This window comes from Salvelinus alpinus, chromosome 9 (assembly GCF_045679555.1).
Source record: "Salvelinus alpinus chromosome 9, SLU_Salpinus.1, whole genome shotgun sequence".
NCBI classification, from domain to species: domain Eukaryota; kingdom Metazoa; phylum Chordata; class Actinopteri; order Salmoniformes; family Salmonidae; genus Salvelinus; species Salvelinus alpinus.
Genome location: NC_092094.1, coordinates 54,018,609 through 54,040,324, shown reverse-complemented (window position 1 = coordinate 54,040,324; position 21,716 = coordinate 54,018,609). Strand labels below are relative to the sequence as shown.

General features: G+C 43.5%; 1 protein-coding gene across 7 annotated transcripts in view; it reads left to right on the top strand.

The window, feature by feature from the left end:
• spg11 (SPG11 vesicle trafficking associated, spatacsin) overlaps positions 1-21,716 on the top strand; it is a 78,918-nt gene that overhangs the window by 36,516 nt on the left and 20,686 nt on the right. For all 7 annotated transcript variants that reach the window (XM_071326697.1, XM_071326696.1, XM_071326695.1 and 4 more), the window contains exons 19-29: positions 3,968-4,138; positions 4,920-4,986; positions 5,180-5,345; positions 7,764-7,972; positions 13,374-13,476; positions 13,742-13,901; positions 15,308-15,589; positions 15,845-16,045; positions 17,130-17,237; positions 18,785-18,950; positions 20,764-20,978. In XM_071326697.1, the coding sequence (XP_071182798.1) occupies positions 3,968-4,138; positions 4,920-4,986; positions 5,180-5,345; positions 7,764-7,972; positions 13,374-13,476; positions 13,742-13,901; positions 15,308-15,589; positions 15,845-16,045; positions 17,130-17,237; positions 18,785-18,950; positions 20,764-20,978 (1,848 nt within the window). The remainder of the gene's footprint in view (positions 1-3,967; positions 4,139-4,919; positions 4,987-5,179; positions 5,346-7,763; positions 7,973-13,373; positions 13,477-13,741; positions 13,902-15,307; positions 15,590-15,844; positions 16,046-17,129; positions 17,238-18,784; positions 18,951-20,763; positions 20,979-21,716) is intronic.

The following is a 21,716-nucleotide window of genomic DNA, read 5'->3' as shown; positions in this document are numbered from 1 at the left end:
TATCTTTTTTACTACAAAACATAGAAATGCGCCATTGGTGCTGGAGAGGATGAATATGAAGTTGAAAAAGGTGAAATTTCCCTTTTAAATTAAAATAATATATTTTTTACAAACCCAGGAGCTTGTTGTGTTGCTGATTGTATTATGTGAGCGAAAATGCAGAAATAGCCGAGACTACCAGCCACCTAGCTCATGCGAAAATAGCCAACATAACAGGAGAAATAAAAAGAAAGGTTATGATGGTGGATTACACCATCGTGGAAACAGGTAATGCGCAAGTGAAATCCCCAATTTGGAGGAATTCATTGGATTCATTCATTCATTCATTCTGTTGTCATTGTGGACAATGAGGACAACAACCTGGTAGTTGGACAGCCTGCAATAGTACAAGCAGGTATTTGTTTACAATAATTCAGTTAATTATTACATTAATTCAGGCTTTCGTCCATTTAGACCATACGCAGGCCGTATAAAGTTCAAACCTATGTGGCTGGTTAAAGGCTGACTAGTGTTAGGTTCTAATTTTCAGAGTAAGAACTAGACGGGCACTATGGAAGCTTAAACCAAGTTTATTCTTCCCAAAGGATCGAACAGCTGAACAGACAAAAACATGTTTACATTAGTGGTGGTATTTGTACCCCACTTTGGATGGAGTCTCCTCCTCGCTAAACATTGTATCTTCATTGCTAGGCAGGAAAATAAGTGATACGGGCAATAAACGGTTATTTTTCCCTTAACGTGACCTGACCTGACCTCAACCCCCTTCATCACTAATCTATGGCTCTCTCCCCTTATCAATGCCTGCCACGTGATCGCTTTCCCTACACTCAGTACATTCCAAGCGTAATTGCACACACTATATACCTTACTCCTACAGATTAACACACTATATACCTTCCTCCTACAGATTAAAGCACTATATACCTTCCTCCTACATTAACTTCTGGTGTAGACCCTCTAAACCTAAGTGCCCAATATTTCAATAGGATACCTGATAATTAACCCTATCCCAAGTTTAGCAGTTAGAACCCAGAATCCATCAGTAGCCAATAGCCTACTAAATATAGAGTGCATTCAGAAAGCATTCAGACCTCTTCACTTTTTCCACATTTTGTTACGTTACAGCCTTATTCTAAAATGGATTAAAATGTTTTCATTCCTCATCAGTCTACACACAATACCGCATAATATGCCATAAAAACTGAAATATCACATTTACATAAGTATTCATGCCCTTTACTCAGAACTTTGTTGAAGCACATTTGGCAGTGATTACAGCCTCGAGTCTTCTTGGGTATGACGCTACAAGCTTGGCACACCTGTATTTGGGGAGTTTCTCCCATTCTTCTCTGCAGATCATCTCAAACTCTGTCAGGTTGGATGGGGAGCGTCACTGCACAGCTATTTTCATATCTTTCCAGAGATGTTCGATCCGGTTCAAGTCCGGGCTCTGGCTGGGCCACTCAAGGACATTCAGAGACTTGTCCCAAAGCCACTCCTGCGTTGTTTTGGCTGTGTGCTTAGGGTCGTTGTCCCGTTGGAAGGTGAGCCTTCTGCCCAGTCTGAGGTCCTGGAGGAGGTTTTCGGACTCCGGAAAAGGCGCATCTGCATGAGCTCCGAACAGGGCAGATCAATAGGCGCAACCAACGGACGGGGTAGGGGGTTGCGAACTTGACAACTTTACGATGACTTGCGGGCAGTGGGTTCTAAACAACAATTACAATTTTTTTTGAAAACATGTTTGAGGGGCATTATACCACCACCCAGTGCTTAATTTGTAAATTGGGAGGTGCCGGGGGAACACATGAAAGAAAAATCACTTTTCTAATAAAGCATTGCTTGCATTATCATTGCTTTTGCATACTGGCATAGACCAGTAGAGTAGAGAGAGGTGCTTGCAGAAGTTGCGCTCATGGGGAAAATTTTTAGTGGTCATGGGTCACTTTTATAAAAGCATTTCATACAATTCTACATCATTTTAGATGACTGGAGACTTTAGCACAAAGGATCAAAATGACAGGTTATACCTTGATACTGACAAATTGTGAATCTGAGATCAATGAAAACGACCTCGTCTTAAATCCATCAATAGCCTATGGAGACACACATATTGTACAATATGAGGAGGATTTTATAGTCCTAAAAAAGCTATTTCACTGACTCGCCCAATGTTGCGCAGCTCACTCACCGGCGATGGCCAATGCGCTCATGCCAAAAGCTTATCTCTCTCTTGTTTTAGGTCTATTTGAAAGTTGAAAGTTGAAAGTTGACAACTTGGTAGCCTACAGACAGATTAGTCTTCTCTTTTCAGCAGGATCTGTGTTTTCCTGCTGTTGTATATGAAATCTCGCCAAAGGCCTGTATTGGTTGACAGCAGTAATTCCATAACTTTGGCAAATGTATTTCAATTTATCATTGGTGCTGCGATAGCTCCAGCACCCTTAAACACGGCTGCGATTCTGTAAGTAAATAAATGATTAAGTGCAACGCTGGAGAGATGAGAGTTGCATGCTCATTTCTATCAGAGCAGGGAGAGACATCATAGAAAGTGAATCTCATTCTGGTTCGGTGAGAAATACAGGCACTCTTCTCTCTCTCACCACAGCAATGGCCATGCGTTGGTCTATATAGGCTACAATGTTGTGCAAAACATAAAAATATTGATGTTTTGTTCCCCTCGCCACTTAGTTATCACTTTTGCCTTATGACAAGGTGCTCCATCATGCTGGAAAAGGCATTGTTCGTCACCAAACTGTTCCTGGATGGTTGGGGGAAGTTGCTCTCAGAGGATGTGTTGGTACCATTCTTTGTTCATGGCTGTGTTCTTAGGCAAAATTGTGAGTGAGCCCACTCCCGTGGCTGAGAAGCAACCCCACACATGAATGGTTTCAGGATGCTTTACTGTTGGCATGACACAGGACTGATGGTAGCGCTCACCTTGTCTTCTCCGGACAAGCTTTTTTCCGGATGCCCCAAACAATCGGAAAAGGGATTCAACAGAGAAAATGACTTTACCCCAGTCCTCAGCAGTCCAATCCCTGTACCTTTTGCAGAATATCAGTCTGTCCCTGATGTTTTTCCCGGAGAGAAGTGGCTTCTTTGCTGCCCTTCTTGACACCAGGCCATCCTCCAAAAGTCTTCGCCTCACTGTGCGTGCAGATGCATTCACACCTGCCTGCTGCCATTCCTGAGCAAGCTCTGTACTGGTGGTGCCCCGATCCCGCAGCTGAATCAACTTTAGGAGACGGTCCTGGCGCTTGCTGGACTTTCTTGGGCACCCTGAAGACTTCTTCACAACAATTGAAACGCTCTCCTTGAAGTTCTTGATGATCCAATAAATGGTTGATTTAGGTGCAATCTTACTGGCAGCAATATCCTTGCCTGTGAAGCCCTTTTTGTGCAAAGCAATGATGACGGCACGTGTTTCCTTGCAGGTAACCATGGTTGACAGAGGAAGAACAATGATTCCAAGCACCACCCTCCTTTTGAAGCTTCCAGTCTGTTATTCAAACTCAATCAGCATGACAGAGTGATCTCCAGCCTTGTCCTCGTCAACACTCACACCTGTGCTAACAAGAGAATCACTGACATGATGTCAGCTGGTCCTTTTGTGGCAGGGCTGAAATGTAGTGGAAATGTTTTTGGGGAATTCAGTTCATTTGCATGGCGAAGAGGGACTTTGCAATTAATTGCAATTCATCTGATCACTCTTTATAACGTTCTGGAGTATATGCAAATTGCCATCATACAAACTGAGGTAGCAGACTTTGTGAAAATTAATATTTGTGTCATTCTCAAATCTTTTGGCCACGACTGTATATAACTGCCTTAATGTTTCTGGACCCCAGGAAGAATAATGGGGATCCTTAATAAATACAAATTCAGCTCCCAACCCCAGCCCAAAGGGATTTTCCAAGGACGGATTGGTATATATGAATTTGAGTTTTCCTGTCTGTGTGTTGTTTAGGTGGTGAGTCAGGGGGAGAGGGCTGGGAGCTCTGTGTCTAGGGTGGACCCCCAGCTACTGAAGATGGCCCTGAGCCCCTACCCCAAGCTCAAGGCAGCGCTCTTCCCTGTGAGCGGACCACGAGGGACCACCGCCACCACATCCGATATCTCCGTCTACCACCTCATGCAGGTACTCTACCACATCCATACCGTCCAGATCATGTTTGCTGTGTTACAAATCATACGGTAACTTACCACATGCATAAAGGAACTGAATAATAGGGTTTGATCCTGAGTATACCAGTAGCATTCAGCTCATCACTGAGCAAACAAAGGCCCTAGGCTCTAATCATAGCATCATAGAGACCCACACTAGCATCTTCACAGCACATTACACACAAACTCTGCATTCACAGCATGGCACACTACACACTATCACAGCTTCGAAGGTAAGCTTTGATTTTGAGTGTGTATTAGCAACACGTCAGCCTTGAAACTCATCAACGTGTCTGCATCAGGTAGCTTATGTCTGGTCTGGCCTGCACTTTTTTGCTGCGGTACGGTAATTGCCTTTTCACCGCTTAAAGGTTAAACAGCCAGCTCTCGGACAGCTAGCTTCCCCTCAGGCTACAGACAGCAGGGAGCAATCACTTTAATGAGTGGTGGACATGCATGGCTCCACTTTTATCCTCATGAGGTATGAAACCAGTGCACTAATATGTTGCTGGAAAATACGTTGAGATATGTCAGCCCATCCTCCCACAGTTTCAATAGGGCATAATTAAAGTGGCGAAACCTGTGGAGTAGGCTGAGCAATGTGCTGTTAAAGGAAATTTGTCCGAAACTGAATATTTGTACGCCACTTGTTATGGACTGTGTACACGGTGGTGTTAAGTGCAATGTAAATAAAGACTTTGTATGCAGCGGAAGTATTTTTGCAGACAATTTATTTCACTTGTCTTTCCTTTTAGTCTTTACATCCATTGGATCCATCTCGACTGTTCGGGTGGCAGTCTGCCAATACACTAGGCTCCACCGGTAGGTATTTCACTAAAAGAACATGGAAAATATCTTTTTTTTAAGCTCACTTCTGAATATCAATTTATGCTCTTGTAACTCACCTAGCATAGGATGACGTACCCTAGGGTTTAACTAAGGCTGTAGATTGTCTTGGTAATAATTTGCGTCTTGAAAACATTGTGTGATATGTCATGTTTAATTCCCCCAATAGAGACCTCAGTGGAGCTGCCCCATTTCTCTAGTCCTCACCTCGTCAGTAAATACGCCCTCATTGAGAACCTCGACTTCCTGTACTATCTGCGTCACGGACGACCATCGTTCGCCTACGGAACGTTTCTCGTCCAACAGCTAGCCAACTCCAACGAATTGAAGTCACAGTGAGTATATCGGACTCCTCTACTAACATAGACGGCACACTACAAAGGCAATATGTTTTGCAGGAAGCTGAGTACATCCCCAAAAACATCTTACCTCAGGACATGATGACTATGCCTGGAAACAAATAACGAAGCACTCAGATGTCTACAATGATCTTCGAGGTTTATCAGGGACAAGCAGGCCGGGCTACATTTCGAAGTGTCAGACGCCTTCCTCCTCAGTGCCTTAACGACACTAACCAAACTATTTGAAACTTGTTTAACATAAAAATAAGAGGCTTGGGCAAGCACTTATCCTTGTTATATTTTCTCCTCTGTTGTCGTTGTTACTCTTAGGTGGCACACATAATTTTTTATATATATACACACCTTTTTTTTACCCCTTTTTCTCCCCAATTTTATGGTATCCAATTGGTAGTTACAGTCTTGTCTCATCGCTGCAACTCCCGTACAGACTTGGGAGAGGCGAAGGTCGAGAGCCGTGCATCCTCCGAAACACAACCTAACCAAGCCGCACTGCTTCTTGACACAATGCCCATTTAACCCGGAAGCCAGCCGCACCAATGTGTCGGAGGAAACACTGTGCACCTGGGTACCATGTCAGTGTGCACTGCGCCCGGCCCGCCACAGGAGTCGCTAGTGCACGATGGGACAAGGACATCCCTGCCGGCCAAACCTTCCCCTACCCCGGACGACGCTGGGCTAATTGTGCGCTACCCCATGGGTCTCCGTCTCCCGGTCGCGGCCGGCTGCGACAGAGCCTGAACTTGAACCCAGAAACTCTAGTAGCACAGCTTTAGACCACTGTGCCACTCGGGAGGCCCTGGTGGCACACATTTTGAACATCCAAGTTCTCTCTTGCAGTTTTTTCACTTCAAATGAACCCCTTTATTGTGCACCATATGTTCTCAGTATTTCATATTCTGCCTGTTGAACGTGTTTGCCTGGAACATGATTTTACTTTATGTTATACTGTGGTATGTCGGTCAGGTTGTTTTGTATAAATTCAATCACTTTTTGACCATACACCTTTTTAAATTTGAATGAAACTTTCCATACACGTTTGCCCATTGTTGAAGTGGTTAAAAAAATACTTTTTGGGCCTGAATACTGTTAGTTTTTACTCTGTTTATTTAGAACGGACAACTAGTCAAAGCTCAAACCAAGTGTATTCACCCACTGGGTCAAACAGCTGCAAACAGCTGTTTCCCCTAGCACAAGTATTTATACGCCTTTTAGGCAGTCTCCTCCTTTTCTCTAAACACTAAATCTTTGTTGCTAGGCAGGAAGTGATGTGTGTAATAAACTGTTCCTTCTCCCTTCCTGTGACCTGACCTGACCTCGCCCCCCCATTCCTCACTAATCCACAGCTATCCACCCTTATCAGTGACCGGAGCCATGTACATTCCTTCTACATATAACCATTAACTTCTGGTATAGCAACTATGTCAAATTACAACCCAACAATACCATAACATTCAGGAGATCGAAGTGCTCAAAGTTGACCCATTTTGCATACCCTACCATGTGACATCCATGTCTTAATCACTGAAAAAGATAAATCATTGAGTTTGATATAATTTGAAGGTTTACAAACAGGGTATGCAAAATATTAGATTATATCTATTTTTATTCAAGTTTATTAAAAAACATGTAAACTCTAATTTTCTTCATTTTCGCATATGTTGTAGCTCAGACTATTTTACATCATCTGAGGTGTTTGTGTGTTTAATGCCTGTCGCCGGTTAAGACAGTATTCTCTTGAATTCTTCTACCATGGGCAAACATGTATAGAAGATTTCGTTCAAAAAGCGATTGAATTCATATAGGACGACCCGGTATACAAGTCATGTACACTGAGTGTAAAAAACATTTGGAACATCTTCCTAATATTGAGTTGCACCCACTTTTTCCCTCAGAACACCCTAAATTTGTCGTAGCATGGACTCTACAACGTGTCGGAAGCATTCCACCGGGATGCTTTCCCATGTTGACTCCAATGCTTCCCATAGTTGTGTCAAGTTGGTTGGATGTCCTTTGGGTGGTGGACCATTCTTGATACTCACGGGAAACTGTTGAGTGTGAAAACCCAGCAGCATTGCAGTTCAACACAAACCAGTGCGCCTGGCACCTACTACCATACCCAGTTCAAAGGCAATTCAATATTTTGTCTTGCCCATTCACCCTCTGAATGGCGCACACACACAATCCATATCTCAAGTGTTTCAAGGCTTAAAAATATTTCTTTAACCTGTCTCCTTTTTATCCACACTGATTGAAGTGGATTTAGCAGGTGACATCAATAAGGGATCATAGCTTTCACCTGGTCAGCCTATGTCATGGAAAGGTGTTCCTAATGTTTTGTGCACTCAGTGCACATTGTATTGTAATATGTTGTATGTCTTTTCCCTACGTCAGGCTCAGTCATGCGGCGGAGCAGGCCTACAGCCTGGCCATGCTGCATTTCAGCGTTCCCTCTGTGGCAGCTGCATGTGTGTGTTTCTGCGAGCTCCTGGGTGTGTGTAGCCTAAAGCTGCGGGTGGACCTCAAAGCCCTCAGTCTGATCCTCCGACTCCGGAGCCAGAGGCCGGGAGGGACGAGCACATTCTCCCTTAAAGACTTATTGGGTAAACCTACACATACACACGTGTTTAGTTTTTTTCCGCTACATCCGCAATAACATCTGCTCAATAAATGTACAGTTGAAGTCAGAAGTTTACATACACCTTAGCCAAATACATTTAAACTCAGTTTTTCACAATTCCTGACATTTAATCCTAGTAAAAATTCCATGTCTTAGGTCAGTTAGGATCACAACTTTATTTTAAGAATGTGAAATGTCAAAATAATAGTAGAGAGAATGATTGATTTATTTCAGCTTTTATTTCTTTCATCACATTCCCAGTGGGTCAGAAGTTTACATACACTCAATTAGTATTTGATAGCATTGCCTTTAAATTGTTTAACTTGGGTCAAACGTTTCGGGTAGCCTTCCACAAGCTTCCCACAATATGTTGGGTGAATTTTGGCCCATTCCTCCTAACTGAGACAGGTTTGTAGGCCTCCTTGCTTGCGCACGCTTTTTCAGTTCTGCCCTCAAATTTTCTATAAGATTTTTAAATGTATTTTTATTTTTGTTTCTGCTTTATTTAACCAGGTAGGCCAGTTGAGAACAAGTTCTCATTTACAACTGCGACCTGGCCAAGGTGAAGAAAAGCAGTGCGTCACAAACAACAACACAGAGTTACACATGGAATAAACAAATGTACAGTCAATAACACAATAGAAAATACTATATACAGTGTGTGCAAATTAAGTATGATTAGGGAGGCCATAATGGTGAAATAATTACAATTTAGCAATTAAACACTGGGGTGATAGATGTGCAGAAGATGAGTTTGCCAGTAGAGATACTGGGGTGCAAAGGAGCAAAGAATTATAATAACAATATGGGGATGAGGTAGTTGGGTGGGCTATTTACAGATGCAATGATCTGTAAGCTGCTCCGACAGCTGATGCTTAAAGTTAGTGAGGGAGATATGAGTCTCCAGCTTCAGTGACTTTTGCAGTTTGTTCCAGTCATTGGCAGCAGAGAACTGGAAGGAAAGGCGGCCAAAGGAGGAATTGACTTTGGGGGTAACCAGTGAAATATACCTGCTGGAGCGTGTGCTACGGGTGGGTGCTGCTATGGTGACCAGTGAGCTGAGATAAGGTGGGGCTTTACCTAGCAACGACTTAGATGACCTGGAGCCAGTGGGTTTGGCGACGAATATGAAGCGAGGGCCAGCCAACGAGATTACACGGGTCGCAGTGGTGGGTAGTATATGGGGCTTTGGTGACAAAACGAATGGCACTGTGATAGACTGCATCCAATTTTCTGAGTTGAGTGTTGGAGGCTATTTTGTAAATATGATCGCCGAAGTCAAGGATCGGTAAGATGGTCCGTTTTACGAGGGTATGTTTGGCAGCATGAGTGAAGGATGCTTTGTTGCAAAATAGGAAGACGATTCTAGATTTAATTTTGAATTGGAGATGCTTAATGGGAGTCTGGAAGGAGAGTTTACAGTCTAACCAGACACCTAGGTATTTGTAGTTGTCCATATATTCTAAGTCAGAACTGTCTAGAGTAGTCCATGCTAAACGAGCGGGCAGGTGTGGGCAGCGATCGGTTGAAGAGCATGCATTTAGTTTTACTTGCATTTAAGAGCAGTTGAGGCCACTGAAAGTGTGTTGCATGGAAATGAAGCTCGTCTGGAGGTTAGTTAAGACAGTGTCCAAAGAAGGGCCAGAAGTATACAAAATGGTGTCGTCTGCGTAGAGGTGGATCAGAGAATCACCAGCAGCAAGAGCGACATCATTGATGTTAACAGAGAAAAGAGTTGGCCCGAGAATTGAACCCTGTGGCACCCCCATAGAGACTGCCAGAGGTCCGGACAACAGGCCCTCCGATTTGACACACTGAACTCTGTCTGAGAAGTAGTTGGTGAACCAGGCGAGGCAGTCATTTGAGAAACAAAGGCTGTTGAGTCTGCCGATAAGAATGTGGTGATTGGCAGAGTCGAAAGCCTTGGCCAGGTCGATTTATTACGGCTGCACAGTATTGTCTTTTATTGATGGCGGTTATGATGTCATTTACAGGCTAGTAATAGGGGTTGCAACAATTGCAGCGGGTAATTTTAGAAAGAGAGGGTCCAGATTGTCAAGCCCAGCTGATTTGTAGGGGTCCAGATTTTGCAGCTCTTTCAGAACATCAGCTATCTGGATTTGGGTGAAGAAGAAATGGGGGAGGCTTGGGCAAGTTGCTATGGGGGGTGCAGAGCTGTTGACCGGGGTAGGGGTAGCCAGGTGGAAAGCATGACCAGCCATAGAAAAATGCTTATTGAAATCCTCAATTATAGTGAATTTGTCGATGGTGACAGTGTTTCCTAGCCTCAGTGCAGTGGGCAGCTGGGAGGAGATGCTCTTATTCTCCATGGACTTTAAAGTGTCCCGGAACTTTTTGGCGTTTGTGCTACAGGATGCAAATTTCTGTTAGGAAAGCAAGGCTAGCTTTTTGAAACTGCCTGTGTATATTGTTCTTAACATCACTGAAAAGTTGCATATCGCGGGGGCTATTCGATGCTAATGCAGAACACCACAGGATGTTTTTGTGCTGGTCAAGGGCAGTCAGGTCTGGAGTGAACCAAGGGCTATATCTGTTCTTGGCTCTACATTTTTTGAATGGAGCATGCTTATTTAAGATGGTGAAGAAAGCACTTTTACTTCTACTGACGGAATGAGGTCAATATCCTTCCAGGATACCCGGGCCAGGTCGATTAGAAAGGCCTGCTCGCTGAAGTGTTTTAGGGAGCGTTTGACAGTGATGAGGGGTAGTCGTTTGACCGCGGACCCATTACGGACGCAGGCAATGAGGCAGTGATCGCTGAGATCCTGGTTGAAGACAGCAGAGGTGTATTTAGAGGGCAGGTTGGTCAGGATATCTATGAGGGTGCCCGTGTTTATGGATTTGGGGTTGTACCTGGTAGGTTCCATGATAATTTGGGTGAGATTGAGGGCATCTAGCTTAGATTGTAGGACATAAGCATATCCCAGTTTAGGTCACCTAACAATACAAACTCTGCAGATAAATTGGGGGCAATTAATTCACATATGGTGTCCTGATCACAGCTGGGGGCTGAGGGGGGTCTGTAACATGTGGCAACAGTGAGAGACTTATTTTTGGGAAGGTGGATTTTTAAAAGTAGAAGCTCGAACTATTTGGGAACAGACCTGGATAGAATGACAGAACTCTGCAGGCTATCTCTGCAGTAGATTGCAACTCCACCCCCTTTGGCAGTTCTATCTTGGCAGAAAATGTTGTAGTTGGGGATGTAAATTTCAGAATTTTTGGTGGCCTTCCTAAGCCAGGATTCAGACACGGCTAGGATATCAGGGTTGGCGGAGTGTGCTACAGCAGTGAAAAAAACTAACTGAGGGAGGAGACTTCTGATGTTAACATGCATGAAACTAAGGCTTTTACGGTTACAGAAGTCAACAAATGATAGCGCCTGGGGAATAGGAGTGGAACTGGGGGCTACAGGGCCTGGGTTAACCTCTACATCACCAGAGGAAAATAGTAACAGAGCCTATTGAGACCACATCGGGCGATCACGTCGGCAGTCCAGTCGTGATGGATCGGCGGGGCTCCGTGTCGACAATAAAGGGTCCAGGCCAATTTGCAAAGGAGGTATTGTAGCCCTAGAATTAGCATTGGCCTAGCTCGAGGCTAGCTCAAGGCTATCTGGTGCTAGCTTTGGGACAGAGGCGTTAGCTAACAGTAACCACTGTTTGCAGCTAGCTGCGATGATCCGGAGTAATGATCCGGTGTAATAATCCAGAGCGGCAGGAATCCGGTGATATGGTAGAGAGAAGCAGTCCGATATGCTCTGGGTTGATATCGCACTGTGCAGACTGGCAGGTGACTGGCAGGTGATTGTCCGAGCTAAGGCTGTCTGATTCCGGGGGGGAAAAGGCGAGGACCGCTAGCCGTGGCTAACAAAGACTAGTAGCTAGTTAGCTGGCTAACTCCTGATGGGAGTTCCAGTTATAAGGAATAAAAATAGCAGATCCGTACCACATTGGGTGAGGCGGGTTGCAGGAAAGTATTTTTAATTCATAGATAGAAAGTGAGATTAAGATATACACGTCCTACTGCGCTGCCGTCTTGAATTTTGAAAAAAAAAGATTGAGGTCAGGGCTTTGTGGTGGCCACTCCAATACCTTGACTGTGTTGCCCTTAAGCCATTTTACCACAACTTTGGAAGTTTGCTTGGGGTCATTGTACATTTGGAAGACCCATTTGCGACCAAGCTTTAACTTCCTGACTGATGTCTTGAGATGTTGCTTCAATATATCCACATAATTTTCCTGCCTCGTGATGCCGTCTATTTTGTGAAGTGTACCAGGCCCTCCTGCAGCAAAGCACCCCCACAACATGATGCTGCCACCCCCGGTTGGGATGGTGATCTTCGACTTGCAAGCTTCCCCCTTTTTCCTTCAAACATAACGATGGTCATTATGGCCAAACAGTTCTATTTTTGTTTCATCAGACCAGAGGACATTTCCCCAAAAAGTACGATCTTTGTCCCCATATGCAGTTACAAACCGTAGTCTGGCTTTTTTATGGCGGTTTTGGAGCAGTGACTTCTTCCTTACTAAGTGGCCTTTCAGGTTATGTCGATATAGGACTCGTTTTACTGTGAATATAGATACTTTAGTACTTGTTTCCTCCAGCATCTTCACAAGGTCCTTTGCTGTTGTTCTGGGATTGATTTGCACTTTTCGCACCAAAGTACGTTCATCTCTAGGAGACAGAACGCGTCTCCTTCCTGAGCGATATGACGGCTGCCTGGTCCCATGGTGTTTATACTTGCGTACTATTGTTTGTACAGATGAACGTGGTACCTTCAGGCATTTAGAAATTGCTCCCAAGGATGAACCAGATTTGTGGAGGTCTACAATTGTTTTTCTGAGGTCTTGGCTGATTTCTTTTGATTTTACCATGATGTCAAGCAAAGGTAGGCCTTGAAGGTAGGCCTTGAAATACATCCACAGGTACACCTCCAATTGACTCAAATTATGTCAATTAGCCTATCAGACGCTTCTAAAGCCATGACATAATTTTCTGGAATTTTCCAAGCTGTTTAAAGGCACAGTCAACTTAGTGTATGTAAACTTCTGACCCACTGGAATTGTGATACAGTGAATTATAAGTGAAATAATCTGTCTGTAAACAATTGTTGTGAAAATTACGTGTCATGCACAAAGTAGATGTCCTAACCGACTTGCCCCTAATCGTCGACGGACCCTTTTTGTTGACAAGAAATTTGTGGAGTGGTTGAAAAACAAGTTTTAACCTAAGTGTAACCTAAGTGTATGTAAACTTCCGACTTCAACTGTATGTATGTGACCAATACGATCTGATTTTATTTGCAAAGACACACACACCCATCACACTGTGGCGTTTGTTTGACCTTTTCTGTGTTCCAGCTGCTAAAGGCAGTAAGCTGGTGGAGAGGGAGACAGCGGAGGAGCTGCTCTTTGACTTGGAGGAAGCTGTGAAGGACAGTTTGGAGAGGAAGGGCATCAGCAGGTTAGACACAGGCCCACCTGTGCCTTGTGGAGATCTGATGGGTAAAAGCAAAATGGTGAAACGTACATCTCGCATGTCACAGGGCAAGGTGGAGATGTGACCATATCGCTTACACCTGTCAAATACTGTCGGATCTCAGCAATTGCATAGGGTCTAGGGGCGAGAGGAAACACTCTCATACACAGTTTGGGACAAGGAAATATATCCCATAGTTTTATGCGCAATTGGTTGTGTGAGTCTGTTCAACTCTAAATGCCCTCTCCAGGTCATCCTATGAGGCAGGTCAGGAGTGGGCTCTGCCCATACAGTTTTGCCAGCTACATGCCCTGCCCCTGAGCAGTGTGTACCCGCAGGACTGTGCAGCCGACAGCCAGTGGCTACACTTCCTGCTCTTTGTCCAGCTGCACAGCTACCCCCCTCAGCAGGTACATCTCCACCACGGCCAAACACACACATGCTAAATCTTTAAAGGCCCATTCGAACACTTTTGAACCTCCTATTCATTATCTCCAGCACCATACCAATCAGTGTGTGAAAACAGCACATTTCTACATTTTGACGTTAACACTCCGGTTGAATGAGTCTATCATGCAGGGGTTTAAGTTCTCCATCACTGTGACAAATTTCCATCATATGTGACTCATCACCTGGATTCGGTCTTATGAAGCAAAATTTGAAATTGGATTTTTGACATTGGGTAAAAGTAGAGACTCAGAGCTACAAAATGGTATATCATACACAGAATTGTTGAGGAACAATGGGAAAGTAATTCTGCTTTGAAAGTTGATAAACTTGTAAACTCACTTTTGAGAAAATGGCCTTTGAATATTTTGGTACCTACTGGAGAGCTCTCCTTTGTACACCCATTCAGCATTAAGCCAGCCCCGCCCATCTCTTTAAGGATTCACATGTGAGGTCATGTGCTAAACAGTGAGTAGTGTAGTCAAGATTAAGACTAAAAGTGGTAGTAGCCTACAATAACGATGCAGAAACGCGCCATTTTCACATATGTAAACACTGGTATGGTGCTGGAGATAATGAATATGAGGTTTGAAAATTGGTGGACTTGCCCTTTAACTATCATTAACACCCCACTAGAAAACCCTTTAAAGATCCAATGCAACCGCGCTTTTAACTCAATTTCAAATCATTTCTGGGTAACAATGAAGTACCTTACTGTGGTTTTGAACATTTTAATTGATAACAAAGAAACAAAAAAACAAAAATAACTCCTTAGCAAGAACACTTTCTCAAGGCCTAATTGGACAAGCCTAATGGGAGGGATATGCAACCTGAAAACTAACTGTTATTGGCAGAGCGGTATGAAACTCTTTGTTATTGGTCTATTAACTTGCACTGTCTGGTGGTGTTGCCAGGCAGGCTGAAACTCCATCCCACCGAAACAGGACGAAATTTCAGGCGGTCTTTTCAAACAGCTCTTACACTAAAAGGAAATTATCATAATTTTCACAAATTCACAGTATTATTCCAGCCTCATTGAGTGGAAATGTATATATAAACCACAGGGGGAAAAATGTGGACTGCATTGGGCCTTTGATAACCCATACAACTGAAGGATTCTACCATACCTACCTTCTCTGTTCACTCTAAAATGGGATGAAAACTGCCCTCAGGTTCTCTTCCTCTGAAGATCCCTATCAGGGAAATATGTTATTTGAATAAAATGTTATAGCTACAGGGGCCTGAACTGTAAGGATTGTTCTCTAGATGGAAAATAAAGACGGGTGGTTTCCAATCGTCCCCTTGTCTGTGGTACTGTAGCGATTGTATGTTTTCAGTTCTTCTCTCTTTCCCTACTTGTGATTGACAGGTGAGGTCCCTGGCGACCCAGTTCAGCCCAGCCCTGCAGGCCCACCTGACCCTGGCCTTCCAGAGCCTGCAGCTCAGCTCTCAGTGGCGGGTGGGGGAGGTGGAAGACGGGGAGGCCCAGGGTCAAGTCACCCTGCCCAGCGAGGAAGCCTCCGACCCCCCCAAGGAGCTGTTCCAGGTGCTGCTGCAGAGCCAGGAGCAGGCCAGCCCCTGGAGACACCTCCTGGGGGAGGCCCTGGCACACCACTGCCCCACGCTCACCACACTAGCTGCCTGTCATCAGGTGGGGCTCTGTCTGTAAGGATTCTCTGTCTATGAGAATTTGTATTATACGGCTTGGTATAAAAATCTGAAGTGTATTGACTTTCTCATTGCATTGACATTTGTGTCATCCATGAACTTTGTAAGAAAGTGTATAAAGTTGTACTTTACACGATCTACTTTGTATCTGGACTTTATTTACCTGACTGTGTGTGTGTTTGATTGCGTGCGTCTTTCTCTGTACGGTGTGTGTGTGTGCCATGGATTTGATTGACAGGAAGCCGACCTGCTCCAGTGCCTCTGCGTCTGGGTCCTGACCTCTGTGGATGAGGTCATTGCCACAGAGGCTACCGCCCACCTGGAAGAGAGCCCGCAACGTCATGAGTGGAATCTCCACGACCTGTCAATCATCTGGAAGATACTGCTGAGGAAATGCAGGATCAGGCCTCTCATACGAGGCTTCCAGCTCTTCCAGAGGGTAATTCAATAGAACACGTGTGATACATATCATTGTAGGTCTTGCAAATGAACTGCGTTTGGGAAAAAATTAAAATCTCAAATCTCCCATTGACACACATGCATGATTTAAACGAAAGTATGCACACAAATATAAAGTTAGGATCCTGCCCCAAATCTAAATGTTTTCCCCCAAGGGCAGTTAATGTGCAGCAATTTAACTGACAAGGCCTTATTCCATTTTGCGGTCTGAGCACTACCATGCTATAGGCCGAAACTCAACAAATTATTTTAGAATGCATTGTTTTGAATGATAATATCCCAACCGAAGCAGGGCAGGCGGGCAGTGAATACTCTGTCCGCTCAATTAGAACACGTCTTTATTATTGCGTTTTATCCTTGGCGCTGTAGTCACAAAACAATTATTATTATTTTTCAAGCACATTTTGAGAATGACGTGCATCTGAGACTAGAGAATGAAACGAGGCACGACATCACAAATGTGTTGACTGTAAGGAAGAAAAAAATATCAGTCGGGTGAACATTTTAAAAACGGTTCTATTATACGCTGAGTATACAAAACATTAAGAACTATGTCATGGAAAGAGCAGGTGTTCTTTAATGTATGTTCTTAGTGTATATTGAATAGACTACATGCAAATGAGGTTGCAGCAGGCTTAAGATGGGCGGGACTTTCCACTATTCCCTGTCAATCACTAACCGATGAAACCAATAGAAATGGCTTTAAACTTTCATTTCATTCAAGCGATTGAAAGCACGTAGATGGTTGCTTGCCTATCCAATCCCTCGTTATTATTTGCGTGTCATTTATTGGTTTCCTTCAGGCTTAGTCTATTAGAATACTAATCTACCTGCATGGCAGCTTCCCTCCTCAGAAGTGACCCGAATGATATGTCCTCGTCGGCAATTTTGCGCTGTATGCATAATCTTCAAACAGCTTCAAGGCTTAGACCAGCTCGTCTCATTAACCCGGCAGACATCATGGGAGGTCTGCCTCATGTATTATGGCTGTCATGTCTGGCTCTGCATGAGTTTGGGTGGTCTTTTATCACATTTCTCTCTCTCTGTGTGTGTGTGTGTGACAGGACTCTCCCCTGATCCATGTGCTGCTCATGTACGAGCTGTGCTACGACTACAAAAACTACCCTGAAGCCAAGAAGAAACTCTTTGAGTTCCAGAAATGCCTGATCACGGTAAGCTCCTTCACCCCTCTGCCTCTTCTTTCCACTCCCATTTCCCACACTCACTGTCCAACTCTCCCGAAAAGGACACCAACTGACTCTGAAGTAGAGCCCCACCGATATGGGATTTTTAGGTCCGATAACGATTTTAGGGAGGCAAAATATGCCGATATATGTTTTTTTTAAGGGTGGAATGAAAAACTCAAATAAATATGAACATTAACATTATTTAAGAACATTTTATTTGTGGTTTACATGATAACCACCAACAACAACGATATCCTCTATAAATACGAAAGTAAATACAAAACACTTGTTCAGTTTATCTTGGTACAACTTAAAGATTTGTCTATCTATGACGGTGAATAAGAATGCATAAGTGTTTGTGCTGAAGCACAACAAGCACACTAATAAACAAGAACGGTTTAATGAATTTAACATTGTCTTAAAGTAAAGGCGACTCCGGGATGCTGGCCTTCTAGGCAGAGTTGCAAAGAAAAAGCCATATGTCAAACTGGCCAATAAAAATAAAAGATTAAGATAGGTGAAAGAACACAGACACTGGACAGAGGAACTCTACCTAGATGACTGGTTGTGTTTATGCCACATTAAAAGGCATAGGCGGCAGGTCCATAAGGTTAGGGGAAGCTTTCCCTAAAGTAAATTTAATTAAATTGCCAAAATTATATAGCCTAATTAGCTTTTCTTTCAAAAACAAGGACATTTATAAGTGACCCCAAACTTTTGAATGGTAGTGTATTTGACTGCAAACCAATTCAGTTTTTTTAATGGAAACGAAATGGACTGTGTGCATGTACTGTAACGCGTCGTGCCGGGAGGATTTTTTAAAATCTATGTCCGTGCGGATGACGTTCCGTTCCGAAAAGTAGAGCGTGTCCGTGTCATGTCCCTTTAAGTCTGACAGGTTGGTTATGGGGGAAATTTATGCCCTCCATTGTCAGGACAGGGGGGAATTAAAGGGGTGCGTGTGTCTGACCTTGCCCGTCCTGTTTGGAGATGTCATTAGAGGGATGAATTTGGTGCCACACATGCCAGCGAAGCCACAAGGCCAGGGCCAATTTATCGAGTGTGTCAAGCACAACAGCTCTCATACCTCAAAGCGGTGACGTTGGCTGTAATCTTGTGTTCAGGGCCTGGCCTCTTGCCGTCTTTTGCTGCGTGTTTCGAGATAGTCACCAGCCCAATTCACATTGTTGCACACAATCTTTTGCGGCCGTAGTCTCACCAAGTCTTCCCTCTCGATGACCATAGTTAACTTTGATGTTCTTTATTGATTTAATTCCTGTATTCACTGTGATCTCCTGTCCTTATGAAAGGTGCATGCCCTCATGTCTGTTACTTTTCATTATCCTCTATTGTAGTTAATGGAAGAAATGAGGAGAGGAAGACTTTCTAGCATGAATGTTTGATGTGTTCTGTGTACACGAGAGGTTATACAGCCATAGTTGCTATGAGGTATGTGTGTGTTGCATGTAGGCCAATCTCAATTCTCTTTATTCTTTCATCTTTCCCTTATCCTCTCTCTTTTTCTCTGACAGCTGAGGAGCAGTGGTGCTCATGTGCCAGCAGGCATCCCTCTCCAGTGGGTGGAGTGCCAGGCCTCAGTCCTCCTGTTGACCATGATGCAACAGTGCTCCACACAATACGAGCTGCGCAGACTACTGCAGCTGCTCGCAGACATGGAGCGCCTGCTCAAGTCTAACGGTGAGACACCAGTATTAACACTGTAGTAACACCGAGTCTTCAGCTGTTGTGTTGGATCATCATATTTAGCTAATTAGCTGTTAATTAAGTGAAACTTAACCTAAATGACGTCCATAAGAGTTTGGTCAATAGTGTTGCATTGTATCCAGAGCAACGATCTCTGTGTTTATTGTAAGCCTGACTTCTCCTCATAACACTGTGCAAACAAAGTGTCGCTTAACATTGACTAAAACTATGAAGACAGATATTTTTACCGTATGATTACCACTGAACCCTCCAGGTATGGTTGACGTGAGCAGGCAGAACGCCTTTTCATCATGGATTTAAATCACTGTCTTCCACTTGTGTGAGGTGTTGAGAATACTGTATTATTTTTTTGTAGCTTATTGTCTGACTCAGACACTTCATGTTTGAGTCTGTATCTGTATTAGAGGTCGACCGATTATGATTTTTCAACGCCGATACCGATTATTGGAGGACCAAAAAAGGCCGATACCGATTAATCGGATGATTTTTATTAATTTATTTGTAATAATGACAATTACAACAATACTGAATGAACACTTATTTTAACTTAATATAATACATCAATAACATCAATTTAGCCTCAAATAAATAATGAAACATGTTCAATTTGGTTTAAATAATGCAAAAACAAAGTGTTGGAGAAGAAAGAAGTAAAAGTGCAATATGTGCCATGTAAGAAAGCTAACGTTTAAGTTCCTTGCTCAGAACATGAGAACATATGAAAGCTGGTGGTTCCTTTTAACATCTTCAGTCTTCAATATTCCCAGGTAAGAAGTTTTAGGTTGTAGTTATTAAAGGAATTATAGGACTATTTCTCTCTATACCATTTGTTTTTCATATACCTTTGACTATTGGATGTTCTTATAGGCACTTTAGTATTGCCAGTGTAACAGTATAGCTTTCGCCCCTACCTGGCTCAAACCAGGAACACATCGACAACAGCCAACCTCGATGCATCGTTACCCATCGCTCCACAAAAGCCGCGACCCTTGCAGTGCAAGGGGAACAAACACTCCAAGTCTCAGAGCGAGTGACGTTTGAAACACTATTAGCGCGCACCCCGCTAACTAGCTAGCCATTTCACATCGGTTACACAAGCCTAAACTCGGGAGTTGATAGGCTTGAAGTCATAAACAGTGCAATGCTTGAAGCATTGCGAAGAGCTGCTGGCAAACGCACGAATGATAAACTAGTAATATCATCAACCATGTGTAGTTAACTAGTGATTATGTTAAGATTGATTGTTTTTTATAAGATACGTTTAATGCTAGCTAGCAACTTACCTTGGCTTCTTGCTGCCCTTGCGTAACAGGTAGTCAGTCTGCCACGCATGCTCCTCGTGGAGTGCAATGTAAGGCAGGTGGTTAGCGTACCGGAAGGTTGCAAAAACGAATCCCCGAGCTGACAAGGTAAAAATCTGTCGTTCTGCCCCTGAACAAGGCAGTTAACCCACTGTTCCTAGGCAGTCATTGAAAATAAGAATGAGTTCTTTAACTGACTTGCCTAGTTAAATAAAGGTGTAAAAAAATAAAAATAAAAAATACGCCAATTGGTGTCCAAAAATACCGATTACCGATTGTTATGAAAACTTGAAATCGTCCCTAATTAATCGGCCATTCCGATTAATCGGTTGACCTCTAATCTGTATCTAATCTGTGTTAATCACCGTCTTCTGCTTGCGTGAGGTATTGAGAATACAATACTGTAAACAGGATTTTCTGGTTGACTCATGGACTTGACCAGTCTTTGCTGCTATGTATGCATCGGTCTCTTTCTCTGTGAGCAGGCCCGGACTTCAAGAAGCTCAGCCTCCTCAGCCAGGTTCTCCAGGACACCTCGGTGTCTCTCTCTCCCAGGCTGCTTGAGAGCTATTCCCCTGACATCCTGCAGGGAGAGTGCCAGAGCATGTTGGAGAAGCTGCAAGACAGCGGCCTGTTCCACAAGGCCCGCCAGGTGGCCGAGCTGGCAGGGCTGCCCATTGACAGCCTGGTCATCAACGAGGTGAGCTCGTGGGTCCTCAGTGCTCATCAACTAGATCATGTGCAGCCTGTTCAGTGTAAACTCAACTCTCACTGCCCTATACCTTTGGTGTATTTAATGTAAGTTGATTTGGTTTAGACTCTACAGTGCCTTCAGAAAGTATTCACATCCCTTGACTTGTTCCACATTTGGTAAAATGGTAAATGGTACAGCCTGAATTTAAAATGGATTACATTTAGATGTTTTTGTCACTGACCTACACACAATACCCCATAATGTCTAAGTGGAATTGTGTTTAAAGTTCATTAAAAATGAAAAGCTGAAATGTCTTGAGTCAATAAGTATTCAAACCGTTTGTTATGGCAAGTCTTACTAAGTTCAAGAGTAAAAATTGACTTAAGAAGTCACATAATAAGTTGTTTGAAATAAGTGTTTAACATGTATTTTTTAATGACTCATTCAGATTCAACCACAAAGACCAGGGAGGTTTTCAATGCCTCGCAATGAAGGGCACTTATTGGTAGATGGGTAAAAAAAAAAGTGAATATCCCTTTGAGCATGGTGAAGTTATTAATTACACTTTGGATGGTGTATCAATACACCCAGTTACTACAAAGATACAGGCGTCCTTCCTTACTCAGTTGCCGGAGAGGAAGGAAATCACTCAGGGATTTTACCATGAGGCCAATGGTGACTTTAAACAGTTACAGAGTTTAATGGCTGTGATAGGAGAAAACTGAGGATGGGTCAACAACATTA